Raw genomic sequence first — 15,938 nt, forward strand, 5'->3', positions numbered from 1 at the left:
CTCCAAGGGGTCTTCGAGCTCCTGGGGTCGCGCACTCATCCCGGACGAGCCCCCAAATGTAGGACCCCCCAAAAGGAAGACCCTTACTCGAGTCTCAGGATGGCGCGCTCCAGGAAGCACGAGAGACCGGCTTGATGCAAAAGCACGAGGCACTTTAATAACGGAGCTCCGGGCCAACACGTATCTCACGCAGGAGATAGAGGAGTTGACCACGAGGCTCAGTAGTCAGGGGTTTATATAGGAAAAGTTAGGGAGTTTGGCGCGGGTACACATAATTGGCTGATTCAAACATAAGCGGGTACATGACTACATTGATTACATCAGCAAGTAGTACGTGCAAATTGACATTCCAGCAATGTGGTAGGGCAGTTTATTTTGGTTAGCAGGGGTCAAGTTAACCTTAAAGAAAAGGGAAGAAGGGGGAAAGTGGGTGACACCAGATGGTCCACGGCCTTGTGGAGATTGTTTATCCTCCATGGCCAGTTAGATTTTGATGTTTTGGCAGTCTTATTTTAGGCTTGTTTAGGTATGTTCAGGCCTCAGGCCTGTCCCTCTTTGTTTCTTTTCCTAAGTTCATTTGCTAGACTACAGATTCTGTGATTTAATTATGGGCACTTAAATTTTAACTCCTTCATTGGCACCCTCTAGCCTTGGTGTGGTCATTTGCAAGCAGTGGTCCACACTCCCTCCTCCACAGTGCCCAAGTCCCCAGGCTCTGAAACCAAAAGTTCACTTCAGAGTTTGGGGCCAGACCTGCAGCGCAGCTGTCGGGACCGTTTGGTGTTCATCGGGCGCACCTCGCATGCAGACTCGCGCCACACTGCGAGAACGCCCCTCTGCTCCCTGCTAGGCGCTGCCCAGGCCCCCGGATTCTCAGTTCTCAACAGCCTGGCCCCAAGAACTTGGGGTAAGGGAGTCCTTCCTGGGGTTTCTACTCCATCGTGTTCCGGAGGAAGTCAAATGAGGCCCCTTATATGTAAAGGAGGACACAGTGCTTCAGGCGCATAGTAGGTGCCTGGGAAGTGCTGGCTGTTGTCCTTACTGCTCGACGGGCTGGGGGTGATTAGAGAGAGCACCCGCCTGAGTCCAGCAGGGGCCTCCACCTCTGCCGGGGTTTCGCTCCTGTGCACGGAGCTGACCCGCCTCACGGTTGTCCTCCGGATCCGAGAGCCGAGGCGCTGGGGCGTTGAAACGGACGGCCCTGGTGTCATGTCCTAGCCAAGCCTGTGCCCTCTGTGGTTTTCTTTCCCTAAGTGCAAAACCTCAGCTGTACCGTGAGCAAGTCAGACAGGCCCACGTGGAGGGGCGTTCCACAGAGTACCTGAGGCCCCTCCTCAGGAAGGGGGTCACGGAAGCGCAAGGAGGGCGAAGGGACCCAGGAGAGGCTGGGGAGACCGGGCGGTCGATGCCCGGGGAGCCTGGGCAGCGTCTGGGATCAGGAAGAGGACGGGGTGGGAACAGGGGGGTCGGGAGTGGCCCTGGAGCAGGGCTAGCAGCGCCACACCAAGGGGACCTCCTGAGCTTCGCAGCCTGTGCTGTGGGCACGTGAGACCCGAGGCAGCGGAGGGGGCACTGGGCCAGGGTGTGCGGGGACGCTGGACTATTTTTGCGACTCTTCTGATCTGAACTTATCTCCCACTGAGAAGGAAGAATGGTGAGTTCCCCACGGACCCTGGGGTGGGGCGCAGTGAATGTGACCCCTGGCCTCCGTGAGGGCTTTCACCTCTGGGGACACTAGAGGCCGCCCACAGGCGGAGGGACCAGAGGGGCCCCTTCTGGGGCAGGACAATAGCTGCTGCAGGCCCTGTGGGTTAGACAAGGTCATTCCCTGCCCTCCCCGGGAGCCCCTGCCTGTCCTGGGCCTCCACCTGCTGCAGGGGGTCGGTCGGTGGGCTTGGCCGCTGGCTGGTCTCACGGCTGGTCCGCACTCCCCTGCCCTTTGGTGCCCTGCCCAGAGTTCCTGTGCAGCGGGTGGGTGGGCTTGAGAGGGTCCGGGCCGCAGCCATTGCTGGTTCCTGCTGCCCCCTCCCCTCCAAAGCCTTCCCCATGCCTGGCATCTCATGCCCCTCCAAGGGCCCTTTCTAGGGGGCCTCCCAGTGCCATGTTGTGACCTAGAGCTCCTGTGGGACCCAGGGCTTGGCACTTAGGGCCACCGAGGACGCGGGCTGTGAGGATGAATGAACGAAGGAGTCGTGAAGGGCGAGCAGGTGGGCGCTGCAGAGGCCAGCAGGGAACAGAGCCGTCGGCTGAGTGGTGGCCTCTGAAGGATTATTGGCCCCAAGTGTGGCCCGTGTGAAGTGGTTCCCAGGACGACGTGGAAAGGATCAGAGCAAATGCTCCCTGGGTTCCCTCCCCCGCCGTCTCGGGTGCCAGCCACCTGTCCAGAAAGGGCAGGCCGCGTCTTCCCGGCCACCGCTGAGCACCCTGCGCCCGGGCGGTCGCCGGTGGGCAGAGTCCTCCTGGCCTCTCTCCTGCTGCTGAGAACTTCTTGCCACAGGAAATGAGGCTCATTTTGAGGGCCAAACAGTTGCTAAATATAGCTGCCCAGCACAGATATTTAAAGATCTTTAAAGAGCTGTGCTGGTGATGTTATGTCTGAACAGGGGAGAAGGAGAAAGCAACTTTCTTTCTCTTTTTCTGCAGAGAAGAGAGTGGCTACCCCAGGTTTCCTTGGGGCCACGGCAGCAGGACTTCGTTGGCATCAGCGTTTCAATCACGGAAGTGCCAGATGTTCATGCTGGCCGCAGCTTGGGGCTTGGAGTTGAGATCTCTGCGGCCAGGCAGTCATTTCTTAATAATTCCTTCTTGTCTCTATTTAAAAATACCTCCTGTCCCGGAGAATGACCCCAGGCCAGAGCACCCTCCCTGCCGAGCCCGGGAGAGCCGCGCCGGGGAGGCAGCGCTGAGAGCTCAGCCCCAGCCCCAGAGTGTCACTGTTACATGAGTTGAGAAGCAGCAGGTGACAAGAGATGGGCCCTGGCATCTTCCTGCAGATGCAGAGGCTGCGGAACAGTCCGTGCCTCAGAGAGAGGTCTGCACTGGAATCAGACCATGCCGACCCCAGGGGCGTCCCCTGCTCCCCCCCGGGCTCCGTCTGGGGCTCATGGGTGGCCAGTATAAAACCTTTGGGATGACGATGTTTTTGTATGTCAAATGTCCCTTTTGTAAGTAGGATTTTCCCTTAGGAATTCTTCTGAACTTCCTTTGGGCTGAACCTGTATCTGCTTGGGGAGGGAAACCAGTGTCCTGTGAGAAGCCCTGCAGGCAGCTCTCAGCCGCGTGTCAATGCCTCATCCTCTTTTTTCCCTCTGTGATGATCAAGATGTTAGAGCTGCTTTTTTGGCGATCTGAATAGAAACACCATGAATAATTAATACTAGTATTAAAAAGCCTAAGCAGTGTCATTGAGATACTTGGCCAAAGAGTCACTTGAGTGGTGTTCCAACTTGGAATTTGGAGGAGCGTTTATCTCCGGAGGACATCGGAGCGCAGATTTTGAGAATGTTGCCAGCTCGTTAGTCTTTGCGAGGAGCGGCCTGATCCTTACGTAGGACACCCACAGCACCTTAGCCATTTGGGGGCATTTTTGACCTTCCCTAGCAGGATGTTGCCACGGATGGGGTTCAATTCTGATAGGAAGACAAGAGACCATGTAGAAGACACAGAGACCCCTCCTCCAAAAAAAAAAAAAAAAAAGAGGAAGTAAAATCCTGTGCTGGTTATTCAATTTCAGCAAAACTGGAAATTAGTGGGATATTTGATGGAGGCAGGTTTTATTGGCTATAAATTTAACATTGCCTAGAATTCCCCAGACCTAGCCAGGTGTGGTGGTGCACACCTTAATCCCAGCTCTGTGGGAGGCTGAGGCAGGAGGATTGCAAGTTCAGGGTCAGCCTCAGCAACTTAGCGAGACCCTGTCTCAAAATTAAAAAATAAAAAAGGGCTGGGGGTGAAGCCCAGTGGTACTGCACTGCACAACAAAAAGAATGCCGCACACTTAATGGGCATTACCAGAATAAAAGGGAAAAGATGACCCCAGTATGACATATGACCCAAGTGACCACTCATAACCAACACTTTAAATTACCATCCCTCAGCCAGCTCTGTTCAACATCCTGCTGGAAGGCCTGACCCGGGCAGTTAAGCAGGAAAAAAAGAAGGGGCGTCAGGATTGCACAGGAAGAAGTGCACTTACCTCGGTTCCCTGAAGATATGAGCTTATCTTAAATGACAGGGGTCTAAAGAGTCCACAGAAAATCCTACTGGCACCAAAACACAAATTCAGCAAAGCAACAGGATACAAAGTCGACGTATAAAAATCAGTTGCATTTCTATTTGAAATGAACAATTTGAGAAGGAAGTTAAGAAAACAGTTAAACTTAGAGTACCACCCAAAGTAATAAAATACTGAGAAATTAAGTTAAACAAGAAGGCGAAAGACTTGCACAGTGCAAACTGCAAAGTAATTTTGAAAGAAATAAGGATATAAATAAATGGAAGCACATCTTATGTCCACGAGTTGGAAGACTTCATGGTGTTAAGATGTCAGTACTACCCAAAGAGATCAGTACATTTAAGGCAATCGCTGTCAAAATCTCAGAAATAGAAAAGCCCATCCTAAAATTCCTGTGAAATCTCAAGGGGCCCTAAGTAGCTAGAACAATCCTGAAAAAAGTAAAAGAACACAGCTGGGGGGCTCCCAACTTCAAAACTTCCTACAGAGCAATGATAATCAAAAAAATATGATACCAGCATAAAGACAGACATAGAGCAATAAAACAGAATCAAAACAAACCCTCATACATGTCATCAAATGATTTTCAACCAAGTGCCTAGACCACTCGAGGGGGAAAAGCCAAACTTTGTCAGCAAATAATTCTGGGAACGCTAGATATATACAAAAGAATGAAGTTAGATTTACCTACTATAATACACAAAAATTAACTCATAGTCAACCCATAACTTCAATGTATGACCTAAAACCATAAAGCTCAAAAGAAAACATAGAACAAAAGCTTTGTGATGTGGATTTGGCAATGATTACTTGGATACAACACCAAAGGTACAGGCCACAACAAAAAAGAATAGGTGAATCAGAGTTTTTGAAAATTACAGATTTTATGCAACTTAAAGAATGGGGGAAGATATTTGTAAATTATAAATCTGATAAAGGATTGATATCCAGAATACAGAGAGAACTCTGGAAACTGAACAACCACCCTATTCAAAATGGGTAAAGGACTGCTGGAGACATTTCTCAAAGAAGATGTACAAGTGGTAAATAAATGTATGAAAGGATGCTCAAAATAACTCCTTAGTGAACTGTAAATCAGATCTACAATGAGATCCAACTTTATAACCATTAGGATCGCTACTATTAAAAAAATAAGTACCGCAGAAGATGTAGAGAAATGGGAACTCTTCTGCAGGGTTGGTGGGAATATAAAATGGTACCCCTGGAAAACAGTGTGATGGTTTCCCAAATATTAAAAATGGAATTGCCATGAGATTCAGCAGTTCTTCTGGAAATGTGCTCGAGAACTAAAGGCAGGGTCTCTAGGAGATATTTTGTCATGGCAGCAGTATTCACATCAGCTAAGACGTGGAAGCAACCCAAATGTGCATCAGTGGAACTGGATAAGCAAAATATGATTCAGTGTGTGTATATAAAACGGAATATTATGGAGCTTTTAAAAGGAAGGGCATTGTGTCGCCTGCTACAATGTGGATGATCCTTGAGGACATTATGCTAAGTGAAAAAAGCCAGTCACAAAAAGACCAGTACTATATGGTATGACATATATAAAGAACCTAGCGTCACCACGGCCACAGAGACAGGAGTGGACGGGTGGTTGTCACGGCTGGGAGTGGGGATAGGGGAGAGTGTCAGCTTGGCAAGATGACGAAGCGTCTGGAGGTGGATGATACTGATAGCTGTATGGGAATATGAATGCACATGATCACTTAAAAACGGCTAAGGCGCCAAATCTTATGTGTATCGTACTACAACTTAAAAAATTTGAAAAGAAAGAAAAAGCCATTCGAATTTCTTTAAAGACGTCTTAAAAGCATGGAATACAATAGGTTTCTGGAACTGCAGAAAATTTGCATTTCCCAAATTCTTCATTGAGTGGCTTCTTAGCATCACAGAAGAGTAAGAACCTTCCTGAGCCTGCCAGGAGACTTGTTTCCTGCTGCATTTGAGCCTGAAATATTCTCACTTTAAGATTCTGTTTCTACTCTCAGGTTGTTTTAGTCCTTGCTTGATGGCTCTCTTCTGCTCATTCTTTGGCTGTCCTTTCCTTTTTTGGGGGGGCAAAGATTCCATTTTTTCAAGGTCACATTGGGTGACTGTTTGCTGAGCAAAAGGCATGACTTCTGGGTGCCTGTTCAGCAAAATTGACTTTCCTTTTTGTTGTCTTGGCTGCAAGCACTGGCCATGGACACGGCCGTGGGATGGTGCCAGGCACTGTGGGTACCATGCGAAGACCTTCCCAGGGCCATCGCCTGGCCGCTTGCCTCCTGCCGCCTGAGCTGCTGGGATACGTGATGAAGGTGGGGTAGTGGGTGAAACAGGGCGACGGTGCTGCAGCGTCGCTGTGCAGGACTGCTGTTGCTTCCGCATTCTGACATTCTTACGCCATTGTCTGCGGGCATTTAATCAGCCTAATTGTCCATGTCTGTAGAATAGTGACCTCTCCTTTTTGATAGCTTTTAAGATTCTTTTAATGTGGTACATGATGTACATCGAGTTTTTAAATTTATTATTCTTGGAACTTGGTTTGGCATTTACTCCAATTCTGGAAATTTTTCCTTCCTTATCTTTTAAATTATTTCCTCTGATTTTTTCCTTATTCTCTCTTTTGCAACTCCTATTAAGTATGTTTTGGAACTCCTTGTTTTAATTTCCATTTTAATTTTTTTCTTTCCCGTCTCTTTTTCTTTCTCTGTTTTCATTCTAGTTGATTTCCTTAGATTCACCTTCCTATTCACTAATTCTCTCTTTAGTTGTATCTGAATCTACTCTTTGATGTCTAGAATGTCTACTTTGTTCCTTTTAAAACCAACTTATTCTTTTTCTACAGTGCCTTCATTTTCCTTTGTGGACTGCGTTCCTTTATCTTTAATATAAGAAATAAAGTAATATTACTTTTATTTGTTATTTTTTGGTACTGGGGATTGAACTCAGAGGCACTTTACCAAGGAGCCACATCCCCAGCCCTTTCTTATTTTTCATTTTGAGACAGGGTCTCACTAAGTTGCTGAGGCTGGCCCTGAACTTGTGATCCTCCTGTCTCAGCCTCTCAAGTCACTGGGATTACAGGCATGCACCACCACACCTGACTTATAAAGTATTATTTTTCAGATGTTTCTTACAGGAGACTGTTACTTATTGTTCCTGGAATACAGTTTTGCTGTCTGTTGAATTTGCTCTTTGCATAGCATCTGATTATTTCCCCTCTGACTTTGTCATTCGTGGCTGTGGGTCATCTTGGGTGGAGATTATAGTCCTTGGGGACCTGTCGGTGCCCCGTACTCTGTGTCTCTCGGGACCATTTAGTAGTTGTCTCTGCCGAGTCCTCCTGAGCTCACTGGTTTCAGGTCAAGTTTTAATTGGTTTTCCGGGCAGGGCTTCTGTGCTGCAGGAAGCTGGGGAGCCTGACCCACTGTGCAGACCAGGCAGAGGCTTGGCTTCGCTCTAGACTCCCCGCCAGAGGCCTGGCTCTGACAGCTTTGGCCAGGAGCTCAGTTCCTGGTCTGAGACATGCACAGAACCTTTGTGTCTGCTGCTTGTTCAGCCTCTTTAAAGGGGCTTCCTGTGACTCCCCAGAGAGGTTCCTCTGCACTCCCCTCAGTCCCTTGTACTGTCTTTGTGGTTCTCGTCACCCGCTGGGATCATGCTCTTCTTTATTTTGGGGGGAGGCGGAGTTTCTCGTCGTCTGTCTTTTACCATCACCTGTGCCAGAGTGGGCGCTCTGTAAGCTCCTTCAGAATCTGCCTTATTTGCTGGGCACGCAGGTGCAAACATCTATAATCCCAGAGACCTGGGAGGCTGAGGCAGGAGGATGGCAAGTTCGAGGCTAGCCTCAGCAACTTAGGGAGACCCTGTTTCAAAATAAAAAATGAAGAGCTGGTGATGTAGCCCAGGGGTCAATTGTCCCTTGTTCAATCCCCAGTACCAGGGAAGAAAAGACTCTGTCTTAAGTACTAGAGCCTGCTCAGCCTCCACCACCCTGAGGTGGACAGAAGTTAACTCCTGGGCTTCTCCCTCGGCCCCCTGCCACCCCCTCAAAAACCACTGCGTCAGATCTCCCAGGAATGAGCACTGGATTCAGGGTCAGAGACCAGTGGCCCAGTCCTGTCTGCAAGGCACATTCCCTCTGTGATCTGGGAACTACTTAACCTCCCTCCATCTGCCTTTTGTCTCCACAGCAAGTCCAGCCATGCGTGGTAGGTGTTTATGACAATGGACAGTGAATGTCCCCCTCCGCTGGCACGGCTTTGGCAACTGCCTTACCCAGGGGAAGGGCAGTCATACCTGTGTCCTCGGTGAGGGGCTGGGCTCCCCCATCCCAGGGCCCTGGGGCCCATGAGGGCTCCCGACCCTTTTTATAGTTTGGTCTCTGCCCTGCCCGGGGCGCGTGGGTGCCTGGGTGGTCACCCCCAAGCGTTTCGGGACTCCTCTGAGGTCAGCTGTAGAATCGTGTTGCAGCGTCACAGAGACCTGCCTGCTCCACAGAGTCCTCCAGGTTGGGGACCAGCGTGCTGGGATGTCACTGTGCCCTCGGCGGCGAGTCAGGGTGGGTCAGACTCAAGTTCAGCGTGTTCCTAGACCCACAGGGCGGATGGGCCAGGTGGCCGCTGCATGCGCTCCACAGCAGAGGACGTGGCCACACAGGCGCAAGAGCCCAGGAAGGTGGGATGGACCCCGCTCGCTGCTCCAGGCTGGCCGTCCTGATCCCTCAGCCCCGGAGTCGGAGCGGAGAGGAGGAGCCAGGCGGGCCCCAGGGGTGGAGCCGCCGAGGCCGGGCCACCGCAGAGGTCACTGGCATCCCAGGGCCGGGCTCTTTCCTGGGCTTGTTTCCTTTGGCCCACGTCGTGTTGTTGAAAGGCTGGAACTTCATGCCTTTACATGGAGAACTCGCGGTGGCCCTCCCCACGGTCCCATTGCCCCCACTGGCCTCCCTGTCCTGCCCTGGCTCCTGTCCAGAACCAGCCCAGGGCCCGCGCCATCCCGGGAAAACCCAGGAGTGGGCAGGGAGAGCCCAGGCGTAATGGGCACGGTCAGTGGACGGAATCAGCATGCTCGGGAGGGAGGCGTGTAGGAACCAGTGCCGTGTTTGCCCAAGCGCATCGGCCATCTCGGAGGCAGGGAGGAAAGCGGAACCCAGCCGGCCAGGGCGCATGACCTCCGCGCACATGCTCCATCACAGCTACTGAGCATTGGCTGTGTATTTTATTTTAAATTTAAAATTTAAATGTAAATGTATGTATGTAATCATACAGTGCGGGGGATGGACGTCGGGCCTCCCTATGCCAGGCATGAACTCTGACACTGAGCCACAGCCTGACCTTGGATTTAATTTTTCAGAACCAGTCATGTGACTCTTAAAAAAAAAAAAGAAAGAAAGAAAGAAAAGAAAAATCAGGTACAGTGGCACACACATGTAACCCCAGCAATTTAGGAGACCGAGGCAGGAGGATTTCAAGTTCAAGGCCAGCCTCGGCAACTTAGCAAGACACTGTTTTAAAAAAAAAAAAAAAAAAAAAAAAACCTTCGTGGGGCTGGGGAGATAGCTCAGTTGGTAGAGTGCTTGCCTTGCAAGCACAAGGCCCTGGGTTCAATCCCCAGCACCCCCCCCCCAAAAAAAAAAATCTTTGAAAAGGACTGGGGATGTGGCTCAGTGGTCCAGTTTCTCCGGGTTCAATCACCCGTACCAAAGACCAAAACCAAAACAAAACAAGAAAGAAATGGACTCCCGCCATCCCTGTCTCCTACTTCTGCTGGACTGAGATAGAAAACCACCCAGCTGCTCTCGCGCGTCCATTCAGCTTCCATGTCACGTGCAAGCACATAGCGTGTGCGGGAACGCTCCTCCCCACCCCGCGGGTTCAGTCATGGCTCAGCATCTTTCCCACTTAACCAGGTCTGGGGATACCTTTACGTCAGCTGGGACACGCTCCCGCCTCCCTGTTGACAGGCGAATGGTAAAGACAGTGATTTGTAGGTAAGGTCGCAGCTCCAGCGTGAAACGGCCTGGGCTTGAAACCCAGTTCCACCCCTGGGACGTGGGCTTGAGTACTGACCTCTGTGCCTCCGTCCCTGGTGCCGGTGACCACACGGGCGCCTGCTCCCGGGAGACATGCCAGAGAAGTGCTCGGGGTCTGGCTTCCGGCAGCCCCTGCTTTTCCCCATCCTTTGCAGCCGTGAGCTCTGTAAATGGGAAGCCAGGCTGGGGCTGAGGAGTGACTGGGTGGGCCCCGTGGGTAGACTGGGTCTGGTGGCAGAGGTGACATGCCAGCCAGCAACTTAGTCAGTGGGAGGCTTCCTTCATTTCCGAATGGGAGCTGGAGTGTGGAAAGATGTCAGCTCTTCTTTCGGAAGCAAAACCCAGAGGATCTCTTTTAGAACTTAAGTTCTAAAATCTGTCTGGAAGCGTGAGACTGATTTTAAAAATCTGAAGAAGATGGTGGCGAGAAGAAACTTGCCCCACTAAAGATCCAAACACATTTTTAATGATTTAAACGGTGACCCCATTAATGGCTTAAAAATAAACAGATCCGGCAATAGAATAAATAGCCCAGAAACTTACCTTTTCACACTTGTGAGTCAGTTGTCTGATAAAGATGAGTCCGCAAGGCGGGAGGAATGCAAGGTCATCTGATAACGGAGGCAAGGTAATTGGGCTGACTGTTGGTGAGAAGGAAGTGCTTTAGATTCTCTCCAGGGGCTGCATGCCTGGATAGATTCTAGATAGATTCGAAAGTTAAATTTTGGAATCAAACCATTAAAAAAAAAGGTAGTAAAAGAAAATTGCAAAAAAAGAAAAGTAGAAGGACGCTCTTGGGGTCAAGGAGGACCTCTGAGTTTCAAAGCAATCAAAAATATCACAGTTACGGGAAAAACTGCGTCATGATTGCAAAAAGGTAAGGGGTCTAAGTTAGTTCCCTGGTTCTCAGAACCAAGTACCACAAACCGAGTGGCTCAAAATAACCGAGATCTATTATGTCACACTTTTGGAGGCCAGAAGGCCAAAGTCAAGCTGTCAACAGAGCCAGGCTCCCTCAGAAACCTTCAGAGGAAAATTTTTTTTTTTTTTAAATTTGGTACCGGGGATTGAACCCAGGGGCACTCAACCCCTGAGCCATACCCCCAGCCCTTTTTTATATTTTATTTAGAGACAGGGTCTCGCTGAGTTGCTTAGAGCCTCATTAAGTTGCTGAGGCTGACTTTGAGCTCTCGATCCTCCTACCCCAGCCTCCCAAGCCGCTGGGATGACAGGCATGCGCCACGGCACCTGACCTGTGCAGGGGACGATTCTTCCTGCCACCTCCAGCTGCTGGTGTTTGCTGGCAGCCTCCGGGTGACTGGGCTGGCAGGTGTGTCCCTGCACTCCACGTCTCTGTCCCCCACGAGTCTGTGTCCCCGCCATGTTGGATTCTGGGCCCACCTCCTCCAGTGTGAGCTCTTCTCTTCTGACATCTGAATGACCTGCTTGGAAAGAAGGTCACCTTCTGAGGAACCGGGCGTTGGGGCTTCAGCATATCTTTTTGGAGGGGACAGAATTCAGTTTCTATCAGGCTTCCTCTGTCAAAGCACAAGGCAGGACTTCAGTTCGGGTATCAGCTCGGCTCCTCCCCTTCATTTTCCAAGATTTGCCAGATACATAATAGAAAAGAAATATGAATGATAAAGACCCACAAGGAGCTGGTCTCAGTGACACGCCTGTAATCCCAGGCACTCAGGAGACTGAGGCAGGAGGATCACAAGTTCAAGGCCAACCTAGGCGACGTAGGGAGACCTTGTCTCAGAAGATAAAATAGGCTGGGGAGTAGCTTGGTGGTAGGGCACCCTGGGTTCAACCCCCAGAAGAAGAAAACACCTACAGGACGAAGGCAGTCGCTGTCCAGTGAGACGCCACACTTTGGAAAGAAGAGAAGAAGGCAGAAGAGCAGTTGCCTGGAGGGGCGAGCTAGGGGGTTCCTGCTGGGGCTTAGGTGCAGGTGAACCGCGGCCCCTGCTGAGTTCCAGGTGTGTACCCTGCGGCCGAGGACAGGATGGAGAACTGACCCGCAGGAGCTGCTGACACAGACACCCCCTCTGGCAGAGGGCTGCATACAGCAGGCGTCCAAACAAGGGGATCACTGGAAGTCTGGAACCTTCCCTCCCTCCAGATGAACCACATTCAGGTCACCCAGCACTCACCTCCCAGGCAGGCAGGTCAACAGAAGCTTCTCTGAGAAACCCAAGGTGCCAGAAAAACCCCACGCAGCCTGGCATTTAGGAGGCCCCAGCGGGAGGACTGGCTCTGCCCACTCGCCCTCACTCAGAATTTGCCAGTGGCTGAGCTCCCCCATGCTCACGGAATTTCCAATTAACTTTAAGAGCCTCCTGGTTAATAAAAACAGCTAAGCAGGGGTCGGCGGACACATCAGGGAAGTCAAGGATCTGTGAACAAAAGAACTGCAATAAGCAATCAGGAAGACACTCCAAGAAACAAAGACGTGCAAACTCAGAAGAAAACTCCAGTCCAAGAGAGAACAGAGGTACACAAAAGAGAGAAGTTATATGTACGAAAGTCTCCCAGGAGACACATCTGCAGACCACAAATGCCCAGCATGATAAGTGATAAAAGACATACCCAGGCACAGCGTTGTGGCATTTTCAAATACCAGGGATAATGAGAGATTTCCACAAACTTCCAGAGAGGAAGAACAAATGTCAGAGAAGGGACAAGAATTGAATGGTTCTGAAGTTATCAAGAGTAACATTGAGAGTCTGTTCGGCCTCGCGGCATCCGCCCCCTTCTGCGCGGTCACGCTGAGCCAGCGCCCGGGCCTGGGAACGGGCGCAGCCGCCTCCGCCTGCCTCTCCGCCACCATGGACCCCCGCAAAGTGAGCGAGCTCCGGGCCTTCGTGAAAATGTGTAAGCAGGATCCGAGCGTCCTGCACACCGAGGAGATGCGCTTCCTGAGAGAGCGGGTGGAGAGCATGGGGGGTAAGGTACCACCTGCTACCCGTAAACCTAAATCAGAAGAAAATATCAAGGAAGGAAAAACAGATAGCAAGAAGACGGAGGGAAACATCAAGAGAGATGAGCCATCAAGTGAGGAGAGTGATCTGGAAATTGACGATGAAGGTGTCATCGAACCAGACACTGATGCCCCCCAAGAAATGGGGGATGAAAATGCAAAGATAACCGGGCAGATGATGGATCAGGCAAATGCAAAGAAAGGGGCTGCCACTGAAGCCCTGAATGATGGTGAGCTACAGAAAGCCATTGACTTGTTCCCAGATGCCATCAAGCTAAATCCCCGCTTGGCCATTCTGTATGCCAAGAGAGCCAGTGTCTTTATCAAGTTACAGAAGCCAAATGCTGCCATTCGAGACTGTGACAGAGCCATTGAAATAAATCCTGATTCAGCTCAGCCTTATAAGTGGCGAGGGAAAGCACACAGACTTCTGGGCCACTGGGAAGAAGCAGCGCATGATCTTGCCCTTGCCTGTAAACTGGATTGTGATGATGATGCTAGTGCAATGCTGGAAGAAGTTCAACCAAGGGCCCAGAAAATTGCTGAACATCGGAGAAAATATGAGCGAAAACGAGAAGAGCGAGAGATCAAAGAAAGAATAGAAAGGGTTAAGAAGGCTCGAGAAGAGCACGAGAGAGCCCAGAGGGAGGAAGAAGCCAGACGACAAGCAGGAGCTCAGTTTGGTTCTTTTCCAGGTGGCTTTCCTGGGGGAATGCCTGGTAATTTTCCTGGAGGAATGCCTGGAATGGGAGGGGGCATGCCTGGAATGGCAGGGATGCCTGGGCTCAATGAAATTCTTAGTGATCCAGAGGTTCTTGCAGCCATGCAGGATCCAGAAGTTATGGTGGCTTTCCAGGATGTGGCCCAGAACCCAGCAAATATGTCAAAATATCAAAGCAACCTGAAGGTTATGAATCTTATCAGTAAATTGTCAGCCAAATTTGGAGGTCAAGCATAATGCCCACCTGACAAAACCCTTGCTGAAGGAAAAGCAACCTAGATCATTTAATGGATGTCGCAATAATACAAACCAGTGTACCTCTGACCTCATCAGGAGAGCTGGGGTGCTTTGAAGATAATCCTTACCCCTCTGCAGCAAATGCAATTGAAGCATTTTACAATGGTTTGCCATTAGGGTATTCATTCAGATAATGTTTTCCTACTAGGAATTACAAACTTTAAACACTTTTTAAACCTTAAAAATATTTAAAACAAAAGGGGGTGTTATTTCCTACATTTTTCTTTACTAATCATTTTGAATTTTTTCTTTGATATTGGGCAAGGCAGATACTAAGTATGGAAAATACATAGCCCTAGTGTGAGTGAAATACTTACTAGTGGGAAGTAAATAAATCTCATTTACATAGATAAAATTTCAGTTGAATATATGGTTACTGAGGCGTTTTGATTTCTTTTAAAATATTTTTAAGTGATTTATTTCAATAAAACTATTGGGACCACCAGTATTTCACTCTAAACCTGGGTAGGGACTGGAAGTATTTGGTAAGGCAGCAGCAGTCTTACTATTTTATATGACATGCACCTTTATGCAGGTTGCATTTAAATCTTAAACTGTGTTGAGGGATGCTTTTTTTGTTATGCCGCAGTAGAGTTGGATTACTTAGCTCTGTTGTTGTTCAATATTTCAAATAAATGTTTCATATTATTTCCACCATGGGGGGGAAAAAAAAAGAGTAACATTGAGTGCCAGGTGCCTTAATGCATTTTCCATTGCTATGACAGAATAGCTGAGACTGGGCCATTTAAAAAGACGAAAGGTTTATTTTGGCACATAAGTCTGGAGGCTGCATAGTCCAGGAGCATGGGACCTACCTCTGCTAGGCTTCTGCTGAGGGGCTTCCTGCCAGATCCTGCCATGGCAAATTGCATCATGGCCAGACGGAGCAGGTACCCCCAAGAGAACGTGCTCAGCCTGGACGTCCGTTAATCCTTAAATGCAGCACTGGGTGGAACCATTCACGAGGGCAGACCCCTCATGACTCGGCCCCCTCCCCAGGGCCCATCACCACACGCCACTCCCACTGGGGGCCGAAGTTTCCAATACGAGATCTGGGGACGCGTGCAGACTGCGGCCCTGGGTACCGCGTGCCTCTGGCATCTGTGGTTTCCTGCCAGCCAGCCATGAGCGAGTGTGGGCAGGGGAGCAGAGCGCGGGCCGCAGAGGCGGACGCCCAGCACTCCAGCGGGCCGAGGAAGAGGAGGCCGGGAGCGGGAGCAGGCCAGGGCACCCCACAGGACATCTTGCACAATGAGGGCTTGGGAAAGAGGGAGCCGCACAAAGGACATTGTGCAGCGGAATAACAAAGGGGCCCCTGACGCCAGGGAACAAAAGTGGACCCGCCGCAGATGTCCTCCCGCCTTCCACAGTCATTGCCCAGCATGGCCATTCACCAGGATCTCTGTCACCGTGAGAAGATGGGAAGGAGGCGGAGGAGAGCTCAGAGCCACGTCTTAGCTGTCCCCATCGGAGGTCAGCGACGTTTAAAGGCAGTGAGGAAACAGCAGAGGAAGGCTGTTCGCTGGGAACGTGGAGTATGTTGCAAGAGAGCCCTGGGGGCCGGGCCGGGGAGCGGGTGAGGCTCCAGGTTGCTCGTCAGAGCCGTCCTCGCCACTCAACTTCTTTTTTAGTGGAGGTAAAATTTGTACACCATAGAATTAATCCT

At 50.3% G+C, this 15,938-nt stretch overlaps 2 protein-coding genes across 2 annotated transcripts in view; both read left to right on the forward strand.

Annotated features, from left to right (window-relative positions):
- The window catches only part of HIP1 (huntingtin interacting protein 1), a 177,858-nt gene that overhangs the window by 21,479 nt on the left and 140,441 nt on the right, over positions 1–15,938 (forward strand). The gene's annotated exons all lie outside the window — the stretch shown is intronic.
- Positions 13,007–14,627, forward strand: LOC306649326 (hsc70-interacting protein-like). The gene has a single exon (XM_079120191.1). It carries the CDS (start codon positions 13,103–13,105, stop codon positions 14,210–14,212), a length of 1,110 nt encoding a protein of 369 aa, XP_078976317.1. The 5' UTR covers positions 13,007–13,102; the 3' UTR covers positions 14,213–14,627.

Source organism: Sciurus vulgaris (genome assembly GCF_902686455.1).
Source record: "Sciurus vulgaris genome assembly, chromosome: 18".
NCBI lineage: Eukaryota > Metazoa > Chordata > Mammalia > Rodentia > Sciuridae > Sciurus > Sciurus vulgaris.

What these genes read in the sequence shown, in the direction of transcription:
- LOC306649326 (XM_079120191.1), top strand. Translation starts at nt 13,103, where the DNA reads ATGGACCCCCGCAAAGTGAGCGAGCTCCGGGCCTTCGTGAAAATGTGT.